General features: G+C 35.2%; 1 protein-coding gene across 2 annotated transcripts in view; it reads left to right on the forward strand.

The window, feature by feature from the left end:
- ccdc141 (coiled-coil domain containing 141) overlaps positions 1-13,961 on the forward strand; it is a 29,546-nt gene that overhangs the window by 7,276 nt on the left and 8,309 nt on the right. For both annotated transcript variants that reach the window (XM_016445619.1, XM_016445618.1), the window contains exons 4-17: positions 1,050-1,158; positions 1,554-1,807; positions 3,054-3,173; positions 4,723-4,917; positions 5,445-5,617; positions 5,777-5,918; positions 6,635-6,754; positions 6,916-7,107; positions 7,203-7,382; positions 7,495-7,674; positions 7,875-8,000; positions 8,080-8,268; positions 8,885-9,046; positions 9,303-9,452. In XM_016445619.1, the coding sequence (XP_016301105.1) occupies positions 1,050-1,158; positions 1,554-1,807; positions 3,054-3,173; positions 4,723-4,917; positions 5,445-5,617; positions 5,777-5,918; positions 6,635-6,754; positions 6,916-7,107; positions 7,203-7,382; positions 7,495-7,674; positions 7,875-8,000; positions 8,080-8,268; positions 8,885-9,046; positions 9,303-9,452 (2,292 nt within the window). The remainder of the gene's footprint in view (positions 1-1,049; positions 1,159-1,553; positions 1,808-3,053; positions 3,174-4,722; positions 4,918-5,444; positions 5,618-5,776; positions 5,919-6,634; positions 6,755-6,915; positions 7,108-7,202; positions 7,383-7,494; positions 7,675-7,874; positions 8,001-8,079; positions 8,269-8,884; positions 9,047-9,302; positions 9,453-13,961) is intronic.

The following is a 13,961-nucleotide window of genomic DNA, read 5'->3' on the forward strand; positions in this document are numbered from 1 at the left end:
AAACAAAACAAAACACAGATTCAGTATTCCTCAAAATGAATAAAAATAATGCAACTCAGAATATGACGCAAACCTGCAATAATTAAATGTTAAACAACACAAATATCCTTTATGTATTTAATCCCATTCTATTAACCAATGTCTTTGCTTCTGACCTTCGATGATCCAGTTCAACCATACTAATAAGCACAAATTACCCTAGACAAACATTTGTGTGTCTTTTTTTATTGCTGAAGTGTGTTGAAATTTCTTCTTCTGCATTCTACAATATGCAATATGCGTTTTGCTGATAACATTTCAACAGACATGCTTCCCACTAAATTACTGTTATGATGATGTATGTAGATTGGAGTGCATTCATCTGTTGAAGGTTGCTGCTATCATTTATGTAACGTGATGGAGTTGTCATTCACCAGAAGCTGATTATGCAGAGTACACACACAGTGTTTCCGAGCAGATGCTGAAAGAAATGTAACATTCCAGATCTCAGATATCATTTTTTCTGAGAGAATCAAAAGGAATTTAACAATTAACATTGACTCAAGTCTTTTAGAGAGATGAAAAAAATAGCTTGTAAGAGTCATTTGTTCACGAATCGGCCTACACAGTTCGCACGTTTGTTGTTGCATACAATTTCTGTTACACTTTGATATTATGTTCTTATTTTGAAACTATTTACACTACCATTGAAATGTTTGGGGTCAGTAAACTTTAATATATATATATATATATATATATATATATATATATAGTTTTATTCAGCAATGATGCATTAAATTGATCAAAAGTGACAGTAAATAAATTTTCCAGAAAAATTCTAGCTTTCTGGAATAAATTACATTTTAAAATATGATTTAAACAGTTTTTTCCTTGTAATATTTTGTGTGTGTGTGTGTATGTGTATTTTGATCAAATAAATGCAGCCTTTTTGAAATTTAGATGAATATGTTCATCTGGCCAGTTTTTTTTTTTTTTTTGCAATTTATACTTGCCTCTCAATCTTACCAGTTTTTCTTTTTCAGCTGCTTTTAAAACTTTTTCAATTACAGTTTGCCATTAGGATAGATGAAGCTGAAGACTTTCAGAGTGTTGGCCAGAAATCAATCACTGCAGACAACACGGATGAACTGCTTCAAAGACACAGCACTATTAGAAGAGGTAAGAGCTTTATTTCCTAATTCTGTCTGTCATTCCAAAGCATCCATTCTGAACACCCTTGTAACAAACTCACGACCGGCTTATGATGCCCTGGAACCCCTTAGCAGCACCCAAGCACCTGCCAAAAACCAAAATCTCTACTGGAGGCTTTGGCAGACAAGTAATGCTATAATGAGACTGTGTTACGGCCTAGGAGCCATGCAGATATAAACCTAATGAATCAAGAGGAATTGTTCTCAGATTGGCCTTTGGGATCTTATATCAGGAATGTTTGGATTTCTCGCCACAAAATATCTTTCAAATATGTGTGTGAATAGAGTTTTTTGTTATCTGCCATAAACACTGTGTAGACTAAAACACACCAATGTATTACAAAGCTTGTGCTCTATCCTCAGGGATGTTGGAGAAGTCAATGCTGGTGTTGAATAAGAGTCGTGAATTGCTGGAATTTTTGAAGGACTTCCAGTCCCTGCAAGCCCTGCAGTATGGCAGAGCTTCTCACGGGGCCTGGAGCAGCTTTGGAAAGGTGGAAGGTTTAATGGATATTCTGCAGGACAGACGCCGGCAAGTGGACCTTTGCATGAGACAACAACAGTATGAGCTGGAAATGATCTACCGGATTCGACAATGGGAGAGACAGGAACAGGAGGTAAGTCTCTCTAGCAGAGAAAAAGTCATTTATTATAGAAAATGGATGTACCGTGTCTTAAGTAAAGTCCTATTAAAAATAAATAAACAATAGATATGGCATCAGTTGCACCAGTTTTAGTACACTACCATTTAAATGTTTAGGGTCTGTAAGACTTATTTTCTTTTCTTTCCTTTTTTGTTTTGAAAAATTAATACTTTATTCAGTAGGACACATTAAATTGAGTTGTAAAGACATTTATAATGTTACAAACATTTTCTATTTCAGATAAATGCTGTTCTTTTGAAGTTTCTATTCATCAAAGAATCCTGAAAAAAAAACAAATCCACAAAAATGTTAAGCAGAACTGTTTTCAACATTGATAATAATAAAAAAATGTTTCTTAAACACCAAGTCAGAGTATTAGAATGATTTCTCAAGGATCGTGTGACACTGAACACTGGATTAATGGCTGCTGAAAATTCAGGAAAAAATTACATTTTCACTGCCATTTTTGTAATGAATAGCTTGGTAATTAAATACAATATGAAGAATATAGCTATAATCAGTTGCTTTTTGTGTGTTCACATTAGATTGTCCAAACTCTCACATGGTAAAGATTATTCAAGCATGCTCAAAGGCACTCTGCAAAAACACACTGATGACCGGCTGCCTTTTTAAAAATGCTGAACTAAAATAACTGGCCAGCATACTTAACATGCTGAGAGGGGGACAGGGCACATGCTTGTGTTTGATATGATCCCTGTGGAAAACCCACTTACTGCTTTCATTAAAGGGCACTAATGCTTTGAATAACAATGTTAAATTTCAAATATTATTAAATGTTGTTACTGCTAATATACTTTTTTAAATCACTGTGAATAATATCTGTAAATGACTTATTTTTATTATTCAGCTAAGAGATATTTTAATTGAATCATTATTTATTTCATTAAACCTGGAAATAAATGTATAATGTTAAAAGAAGAAGATAAACTCTTTCTAGGTATAAGAAAAACAATGAAGAAAAAAAGCCTGACAGTCAGATGTTTTTGCTTCCATTGGAGGTTTTGGAGCATGATCATCAGGTTTAATGCATGTCAGATTGAGTGTTTCTGTCATTAAGTACATACCAAATAATAAAATATGTTTATTTGTATTTTTAGCTTATATTGTTATGCTGATTAGTAGAATCATTTTCTCTTGAGGTCTCACACTTTTAGACCCTGTTGCATTTTAAAACTGTGTCATATGTGCTTTTAAACAGGTAACACAGTGGTTTAAGGAAAAGGCTACTTTGTTTCTGGAAAACAGTCAGCTGGGTTCATCTCTGTCAGAAAATGAGGACTTGTTACGTGAATACAAAGAGTTTGAACCGAAAGCCAAGGTAAAAGATTGCTAGACTTTTAAATGAACTGATAAAATATATTGAATAAAATATTCAACTCTCATTTTTCAAGATGAAAATCAAATTAGTTTTCTTTTCTAAAAATATTATGATTAAGTGAGCATATGGATACATTTAAAATTATTTCAGTTCTTTGGTTTGAGTGGATATTGGCATTTGTGCTCAAGCATTATGGACTGCTACATAACTTGAAAAACTGATTTACTAAAAATATTTCAGGTGTTTCATCATTCAAAAACTATGCTAAAATGTCTCTTCATTTTCGTTGACCAAAACGAGATGAAACGAAATGTTATAACGTTATTTCGTCTCGTTTAGTCGCATTATTATTATTATTTTGCAGTATTTCCTGTGTCTCACTTCAGGGGCTGCATCAGGTCGCACTGCGCAGACGCAGGCAACGTCACTTCCTCAAGCCCCACTCGCGGCATTATTTAGACCAGTGTTTCCCAACCGGGGTGCCACGTAAGACTAAAACTAAAATTAAAACAGGCCGCCAAAAACAACACTAGTGTTGTGCTTGACGCTTAATCGGTAATCAGTGTTTTTTTTTTGTTTGTTTTTTTGTCCTCGTGTTTCCATCCTGTTAAATTTCATCATTTGTGACATAATTTTAGTGGGAAAACAACATCACAGGCATCAATAAATAACAGAAATGGAATCATTTCATAAATATAATTACAGAAATGTGTATGGTATTATATAGCTTTTAAAATAAGTTTCAACCATCATGTAAGCTAATTCTCATTCTCTCATTGAGCAGCAGTGACAGTAACATTAGATCTCTATTTCTGTTAATCTTAGTGCTATTGTGAAAATAATCAAGTTATAATAAAGTGCTTAAAGAGTTAGTTCACCCAAAAATGAAAATTCTGTCATTAATTACTCACCCTCATGTCGTTTCAAACCCGTAAGACCTTCGTTCATCTTCGGAACACAAATTAAAATATTTTTGATGGAATCTGAGAGCTGTCTGACCCTCCATAGACAGCAATACAACTGAAATGTTCCCAAGTCCAGAAACGTAGCAAGGAGATCTGTAAAATAATCCATGTGACATCAGTGGTTCAACCGTAATTTTATGAAGCTATGAGAATAATTTTTGTGCGCAAAAGAAAAAAAAAACGACTTTATTCAACAATTCGTCTCCTCCGCGTCACCCTAGCGCCATTTTGGAGAATATCCGCTGGACGTAAACAGCGTATGCTGTTCTGTGTCAGCTGTGTCACGTTTCTGGACTTGGGGACATTTCAGTTGTATTGCTGTCTATGGAGGGTCAGACAGCTCTCAGATTCCATCAAAAATATTTTAATTTGTGTTCCGAAGATGAACGAAGGTCTTATGGGTTTGAAACGACATGAGGGTGAGTAATTAATGACAGAATTTTCATTTTTGGGTGAACTATCCCTTTAAGTTTGACCACAGCACATTACTGCAAGTCTGAGAAAGTCTTATACCCTCATAGAAATACCTTACAATATTACAACACAATCATAATCTTTTTTATTTTATTATTATACTTCTTCAGGAGTGGGGTGTGCTGGTCGAGAGGTTGTTACAGCAGGCGTCAGATCTGCTTTCCTCAAATGAGTCCACACAACTTCAGCACTTGTCAGAGAAGAGTGAAAAACTCAAAGCTACACACGAGCAGTTCTGGAGCCTCATGATGAATCGTCTGGCTCATCTGAAGGAGAGCAATGCCTTTTACAGCAGTGCTAATAAAGTATGTAATGTAGTAGCACTTCACATGCTTTGACTAAGTTGAGGTTTGGATAACTGAGCTGATAGCGCCCTAACTCTTGGTAAACATTTCAGCGGCTATATTTCTTCTGACCACATTCTAGAGATTTGTGTCATTTGTGTTTTTGTGATTGAAGGTAGTACCCCCTAGTGGAGATGTATAATGTGAGTGATTCATGGAGTGTGTTGCATACAGTGATATAGAGCTGTTTAGTCATGACATCAATTTATATCCAACCCAAATTATTAATTTGCCATTTGGGTTCTCTCAGCAATTTGATATGTATTTTTTTAGTTTTATTTTATATTTATATTATTTTATATATATATATTTATATATATGAATGATGATAATGATTAGAAAATGCATTGAAATTCAAAGTAACACTATGTTTTTATGTTGGTCATAATGCTTTCAAATATTGACTCAAACATTAGTCATCCGCATTTGTGCATTAAAAACACAGGATTAAATTACATCTTTATTTTTTTATTTATTTTGGTCCCCAGGCATTTGAGGTGCTGGGCATCATAGAGATTGCTATAAAGGAACTGAAGAATCAACCTCTGCCATTACCTGCACTGGCTAGGAAACATGAAGAGTTTTCACGGAGTATAAAAGACACATCCGCTGAACCTCTTCAGAGAGGTCAGCTGTTAATTCAAAAGCTCGACCCACAAAGGTGAGAAGACAAAGAGCAGATGCTACAGTGTGGTAAAAAATAGAGCCTATATCACAGCAGATATCCAGACTCCAGGTTTTCAGTGGATTGATAAAAGGATTGGGATGTTCTGTGCAGTGTCAGGCATCCATAGGGAATGTGTGTTTGTTTGTTTGTTAGTGCCCAAGGTGGAGGGCTGCAAAGGATGCTGGGATACATCAAAGAGAGAATGGAGGTTCTGAGCCATGAGTGTCACGCCCACAGAGAGTTAACAGGCAAAAGGCAGCAGCTGGTGTCTTCATTTGAAGAACTAGTGGATAAGGTAAAATTTGTGGCAATCTCTATGTAGTTGATATCTAGATCTAATAATAATTCTAATAATAAATGAGGGTGATAATAATTGAGGGTGGAATGTCATGAAATGTCAATTTTGTTGGCAAATTAATAATAATTATAATTAAAAAACGTAAATTATGTAAAGTATTTTCTTTGTGATTGTATTTGCTATTGCTATTTGCTATTTTTATCCTGATTAAAAACAAATTAAATGCAAAAATTTATTATTATTATTTGCTTATTATTATTATTACTTTTTAATCATGCTAATTAAATAACACATCAAATTTAAATATTTATTTATTGTATTTCATAATGTCAATTTCATTTAACATTTCTCCACCCAATACTACTACTATTACTACTACTACTACTAATAATAACAATAACTCAGTTACATAATTTATGCAAAGTATTCAAACATCATGGACCCCATGGATGCTTTATTTGCTCATGCCTTTATGCTGATTAAAAATGCAAAAATGTATTGAAAATAAATAAATGTCTTTATTTATGCTGTTAAAAAAAATCGAAAACAAAATTGATTTAACATGTACATGTTTTCCTAAAATTAACCTAAAATTTAAATGCATCATTAGATTATTTCTTATATGCTGATAAATCTGTCGTAAAGTTGTAGCTTGTCGAGAAGTGAATATATTTCCTCATTATTATTAATTTCAAACTCCTGAATCCCCACAGGTCTCTGCTTGGATTAAGAGCAGCAACAGTGTCCTCTCTTCTAGTACAGAGCCTGGTTCATCTCTAACTGAGGCTGAGGACACCCTTAACAAGCATGTTGAGCTACTTTCACAGTCTCAGGTGACTTAATGCTTACCTAGACTGAGAATACAATATGATACGGAAAGTTCAAAGCGAGTTGTTATTTTACCATTTCATACAACCCCTAAAAAGTAAAAGGGCTATGAAGATCTTCTCATAGTAAACAGGTCTTTCTCTGAATGGTGCTTTTTTTTCTGCAGGATGCTATGAGAGAATCAGAGGCTATAGCTGGTTTTATAAAGGAACTAAAGGGGCTGGAATCCTCAGATACAGTCGAGTTGTCTAACAAAGCTTCACTTCTGGCAGAGGAGATGAAAACACTGGTTAGAAACATTTCATCACATGTGGAAAGCCTCAGACCCTATGTGGACTTTCTGCGCTGTGCGGATGAGGTATGGTTATGTTTATAACATATATTTATAGTATTGAGGTATCCAATTAGACTAAAACCTATATTCTAATGATGACATTTTGTGTGGTGGCACAGGTTGAGGAGCAAATAAGGACACTTCAGGAATGCTACAAGAACAGGCCAGGGGAAGAGGAGGAAAATGAAGGAGCAGGTGCATCCATGAAGGATATGTTAAATGCTAAGTGGCAGTCATTGCTGCAGAAGTTTTTCACCATGCAGGACCTGGGCAACAATTTTATTAACTCCTCTAACATGGTAAGAAACTTTGTAAAGCATTTTAATGCAAACTTACAACTAGTAGTCTTTACAAATCTATGGCAGTGTCTTGGGGTTTAAAACTTTTAAATCCTTATTTTTTTTATTGCAGATCAGTGGCAACCTGAATCTAAACGTTAAAGCAGCAGAGCATGTTGTAGAAAAATATATGGCGACACTGACCAAGAAGAAATCTGAACTAGCAGACTCGTGGACATCCTGGCAATTGCATTATAGTCAGATAAAATCTGTAAAGAAGCAATGGAAAAAAATGAAGGATCAACTAAAAAAGGTAACTTTTGATTTCTCTCAGAAATACATCAGATTATGGAAGTAAAAATGATTTGTGAAATGCTCCGTATTATTTTAAATAATTATTAAAGCATTTAAAAAGACTGTAATTGTATTTCTTCCAACAAAATCTTATTGATAAACCTGATAAGCTATTGATACATTTTAAGTGCCCTCAACATTTTTGTTAATTGCCTGCAGGTTCTTCATGATTTAAGGGCAATGGAGGAGATTTTTGCTCCAGCATCAAAGGTTGATTTGGGGGGTGATTCTCAGGCTGTGTCTAAACTACAGGAGAACTTCAACACTGTAAAGCCAGAATTCCTGGTAAGAAAAATCATTTAATTTCATTATCGCTTATGATTTATTGTCTATACAACTAAGCTCAATTTTAAAAACTTCATAGCAACTGAATGCAGAAGTGGAATTCCTGGTTAAGACATCTGAGCTGCTCAGCTTGAAGGGAATACCAGTAAAAGAGAAGAACGAGAGAGTTTCTGAGCTCCTGCAGCTACATCAGCGTGTCAGAGATAAAATCAGGGAGTATGAAACCGTTCTCAGTATGGCCGGTAAATTTCATCAGCTTTATCAAGAGGTAAAGTCCCATTTCTGTCAGAACACTTTAAAAAATCATTTGACAAGAGATTGTAATGGATTTCAAAACCAGAATTAATATGCACTGTTAAAAGTCAGCCACCTACTCATTCTAATGAATTATGAGAAATAATAGGATTATGAGAATTAAATAGTGAGGGCTAAAAAATAAAAGCATTTTCAAAGCCACTACTCATTCTCTAGATAACAGCTGTGCAGACCGTGTTCATTCATTTAGCCAACGTCACGAGTTGTATCCTAACAACTATAAATTGTGACTAAACACTAGTAATAGTATTATTAATAATCACCATCATCATCATTATTTAATAATTGGATACAGTTGTTTTAAAAAGTACTGAATGAGTGGACACTTGCTGGATAATTGTTAACTGTTTTTCTCGATCTCAACTACCTTGTAGAGCGAAAAAATAATATTTTTAATTTTATGTAATTAATTGATTAATTAATTAATTTTTCGATTTTGTAGACAAATAGAAATGGTGAATAGTTTCTTAAAATGTTATTATTATTTAATAATTATTCTTTCTATATTATATTATATTATATTCTGAAAGTTGTTGACTAAGCGATTTGATTCTTTTTTTTTTTTAAAGCTGGATACTGTATTACATGCAGAACCAGTGACTGTGTTCAGTGACACCAGCCAGGCCAGGACTCAGTTGACCCAACACCAAGAGAGGCAGAGGCACATTCGCCATCTGTACAAGCTCGCTCTCTCGCTGGGTGCAGATCTCACCAGCACTGTGCAGCAGTCGGTGTGTCAGTTACTTAACAATATTGCATGCCCTCATTATCTTCAAAAGATTTCAGGCATTCTTTGGATTTCCTTACCTGAACCTGACAACTTTCTTTACACAACATAATGTGAACAGTACCTGTAGAACCATCATGTTGATCATTTCTTACTTCTTCATGCATAAATACATACTGATCCTTGTTGCTTTGATAGAAACAGTATGAAACAAGTTCCATACCATTCTTCTCTATTTAACCCTTTCTTTATGCTCCAAGCGTCTGCTGGTGTTGTCAGTGCAGCAGTTACAGGAGAAACTGGAAAAATTGGAGAGAGGAAGCATTGAATGGATTACTGAGGCCATCAAGTGTGAAGAGAGTTTGATGAGCAACGTCCACTTCTGCCTCTACAAGGAAGAGATCGGTGAGGTAAGTATCGTAAGTGTGTATCAGTCAGGGTTTGGATCAATCAATAATTTCTCAGATTTCTACTAATCTCATCTAAAGCTCAATTCAGGAAAAATATTGGGTCATGGAAGAACAACGTCGTTGTGTCTCAATTTCATCATGTAATTTTAATAGTGGTCTTTTGGGTCCACTAAAATATTTATTTTTGTGCCCCAAACAATCATAAGTTCAAATCATAAGACCATCTCTCTGACTCTTACAACTTCTTTGAGTTCATTATTTGCTGCTGTGCCATTAAGAGTACAAACGGCCCCTGTGCATGTGAAACCAGACCGTTGGGTCCAATATAGTTTTTAATGTTCACATTCTTCAGTAGCAGCCTCTTTTTAAAGCTTGCATTACATTGTACAGGGGTGATGGGTTTAAATGTGCAAAAATAGTTGGTCATGTTCAGTGTTGGGCTCTTTACTCCAAAATTTTTATTTATTACTCGTTACTAGTTACTCCTTTCAAAAGTAATTTATAAGTAGCTATAATTTCTCTGTTACCCATATATGATTATGTTTCATGAAGTATTTTATCAAAGGAAATCACATAAGTTCATAAGATTTTATTTTATATTTATATTGAGATCAGAGGGATGTGGGTGGGCAAGCCATGTAATGCCAGAGTAAAGTAATGCCAAAACTTACACATCAGTGTTCAGATCACCTTTTCTCCTGACAAAAGCAATATTTCCATCCCCTGAATGTAAGCTTTTGCATATTCCAAGCTTTCCTGATGCACTAGTGACTTCATGTGCCTGTGCAAGTCGTGAAAATAAATCTAGGAATTATTGGATTTCAAATCAGTAGGGATTGAGGCATCAGAAGTAACTAAGTAACAAGCTGTTTTATGGATGGTAACTGTAATATTATTACTGAAATCTCAATAGCAATTAGTTACACTACTAGTAGTTACTGCAAAAAGTAATATTATTACTGTAACTAGTTACTGCCCAACACTGGTCATGTTTGTAAATGCATTCTGAATGATGGTCATAATCTGAATGATGTTGGTAAATTGTAAAAGAATAGAACAAGCCATTTTAGCAGCTTAAGTTTCATGCTCTTGTTTTCACTGGGGAATAAATAGAGTTTTGGAAGTTAGTATGTGTTCATAGTACTTTTTTATTTTTTATTTTAAAAGATCACTAAAGCTTTGATTCCTTATGCCCTTATTGTCTGTAATTTTCTTTAAAGATGTGTTAACTCTTTTTCCCAGCCCACAGATCCAGGGCTCAGAAACACACTTGTGTTGGGCTTTTGTGGCTGACTCTCATTGTCTCTCTCCCTGAATTATTTATAGCTTGTCTACACTCGTTAAATTTAGTCTGTGAACTGCAGGGCTTGTCTCTCCCTGTGTTGACTGAGGGATCCTGCCATTTGTCTCTCATCACTTCAGATAGCAGGAAGGATTCCACCCTTATCACATACTTACTGCCCCCCAGCCACAGAATCCAACAGTCAATCCCCAGGATTACACTGCAAACCTCACAGGGCACTGAACATCAGATAGATTTCCTTCCTTATGACTTAGTTTCATGATGTCCTTTATGATTTTTGATTACGGCACAAATTGGTTTTTGTGCATGAGGATTAGCCATATTTGTTTTTCGTCTTTTTGTTGTTGTTGTTGTTTTTACTGACACATTGATAATGTTAATAATAGTTTAATTTCATAGTTTGGTGAGAGATACCATAATTCATTACAAATATTTTAGAATGTCTTAAAAAAACAGTCTGTTACTATTATGATAATATTGTAATCTCTGTCTCCCTCTAGAGGACAATAATCTTACTTTTTTCCCTCTCTAAATCAATACGCATAGGCATTTAGACCAGTGATTCTCAACTGGGGGGTCAGGGGCCACTATAGGGGGACTCAGCAAATTTTTAAGGGTGCCCCAAGATGACCTCATTTAAAATAAAGACAAAACAATAATTAATATAAGCTAAAAAAATCTATATTTATTTTAATTCAACCCATCAACAATTGTTTTCTTTTAATAATTATAAAAGTGAGATTTCTGACCTGGATTTTTCATATAAATGAATCAATTCCATGGTCATTTTTATACATTTCATGAATGTACTTTTTCTACTTATGCCAAACATATTATCAGGTAGAAATTGTGAGTAAAGGCCTTATGCTTAATCATATTCTGGTAACTTAAAGGGTTAGCTCACCCAAAAATGAAAATTAGGCTGAGTTTTACTCACCCCCGAAGCATCCTAGGTGTATATGACATTCTTCTTTCAGACGAATCCAGTCGGAGTTATATAAAAAATTGTCTTTGATCTTTCAAGCTTGTGTCACTTTTGAGCGGTGCATGCGCAAAGCCGACCTCATACGTCATTCCCCCGGAACTGCTTCTGTTTACAACAGTGAGCGCAAGCTAGATTCAAGTGATTATTATGTTTTGAATATGGATATTTTTCTTACAAAAATGCATCGATTCGCTATAGAAGGCCTTTGTTCACCCCCCGGAGCCGTGTGAGACACTTTTTTTATGGATGGGTGATTTTTATTTAAGTTCTTTTGGACTGAAGCAATGCAACACCCGCTGAGTGGCATTAAACAGCTTGAAAGATCAAAGACAATTTTTAATATAACTCCGACTGGATTCGTCTGAAAGAAGAAAGTCATATACACCTAGGATGCCTCGGGGGTGAGTAAAACGCAGCCTAATTTTCATTTTTGGGTGAACTAACCCTTTAAAAAAAAACAACAACTGGCGAAGTCATGCAGCCTTCAAATATTGTTGTGTACAATGGGGGTCACTGGAGACAAAAAGGTTGAAAACCACAATTTTAGACCTTTTTAATAATTGCTTGGAACTATAACATGTTGGAAGGGTTCGTGAATTGTGCTGAGGTGTCACATTCTGCAGATAGATGGATAGAGCGCATAATAATAATGATGGGAACTGAATTAATCAAATATACTCAAATATTCTTTTATCTTTCCATGAGGAGATTTCACACAAAGACATGAATTGTATTGAACCCATGCAGCTCATGGGTCTCTTTATGTAAAGCTCAATGTCTTATTCATACTCTTCAATAAGAGTAGAATTCAAAGCTTCTTAAACATATCCGAGTTTCCATATGTCACGTGATGTCATGCTATAAGAATGTATGACAGCTGCAAGATTTAAATAGAGCAAGGACATATCTAAAAGTAGCAGTACTTACAGTCAGTCTGGCATTACTTTCAAAGCTGTTTTATGAAATGAGTTGTGTACACTACTGTTCAACAGTGAAAAACAAAAATCAACAGTAGAATCTCAAAGGATTCTTCACATTTGTGAGATGATTATTTGTGATAATTTATAGTTCATTTGAAAAAGGCATGACTCAACCATTTCTAATTCCATGTCAATGTGAGTCACCATATGTTGTCAGTCATACCAGTCAAACCACCACCCAGTCATAAATATGCATGAGTAAACAAGCTGACATTTCAGCTTGGACAGTTGCTGCTGTTCATCTGTGAGGAGAAGTGAGACTGTTTCTCTCACTGTCTCTATTTCTCTCTCACAGTCCAGCTTTCATAGACTACAAATGGCTATTATTTTATCGTAGTCGCATTGATCCATTTATATTTTTAGATGAATTGATTTAGAAGTAAAATTTCAGTGATGATTTCACCAGATTCGCCAGTTCGGTCTGCAGGGACACCTCATTCCTTGTTTTACAGACCACAAGGCACTGAGAAACAGCTGCCACCATAAATGTTAACTGAGCACAATTAAGCCATGTGAAAGTCATACAGTATGAATGTATCTGAATTTTCCTCCACGCGCATCCCTCTGTTTGGGCTGCAGCAGAAACTTGCTCTACAGCCCTCTGTTGGAAAAGTTCAGTAAGACAGTTGTGAGGCCTCTTTAACTGGCTCTAGACGCTGGGCTGCAGCTGTCCTTGGGCGACACTTGAGCCTGTCATTTGGAGACACGACACCATTGCAAAAGCTCATCAGGCTGGACAGAAATGGATCTGCATTATAAATCATCCACTGGTCTGACAATTAATACCTCTAAAATAATCTCCCTGGTCTCAGCCGAACCTCACTCTGCCCTCTGCTAGAGACCCTCCCCATATCCATCCACACCTAATCTAATATTTGATTACGCTATTATATTTGCTTACACATTTCCTGATCAGCATGTTGAAGAGGATGACACTGTTGTTACAGAGGTGTTTTAAAGGGATAGATAAAATTAAATCACTGAAAATCTTCCCCTCTGGTGATGCTCTTAAACCTTCACATTAGTCTTCAGAATAGCACATTATTCAGCAGTAACAAACAAAAATATTTTAGTCCTTATACAAAGCCATCATAGGAAATATTAACAGTATGTATTACTTTTGATATACTTTAACTTTTTTTTTTTAGCATGATCATGATCACTATTTTCTTCTTTAAAGGGATAGTTCACCCAAAAATGAAAATGTGATGTTTATCTGCTTACCCCCAGGGCATCCAAGA

Source organism: Sinocyclocheilus anshuiensis, unplaced genomic scaffold (assembly GCF_001515605.1).
Source record: "Sinocyclocheilus anshuiensis isolate Anshui unplaced genomic scaffold, SAMN03320099.WGS_v1.1 scaffold179, whole genome shotgun sequence".
Classification (NCBI taxonomy): Eukaryota; Metazoa; Chordata; class Actinopteri; order Cypriniformes; family Cyprinidae; genus Sinocyclocheilus; species Sinocyclocheilus anshuiensis.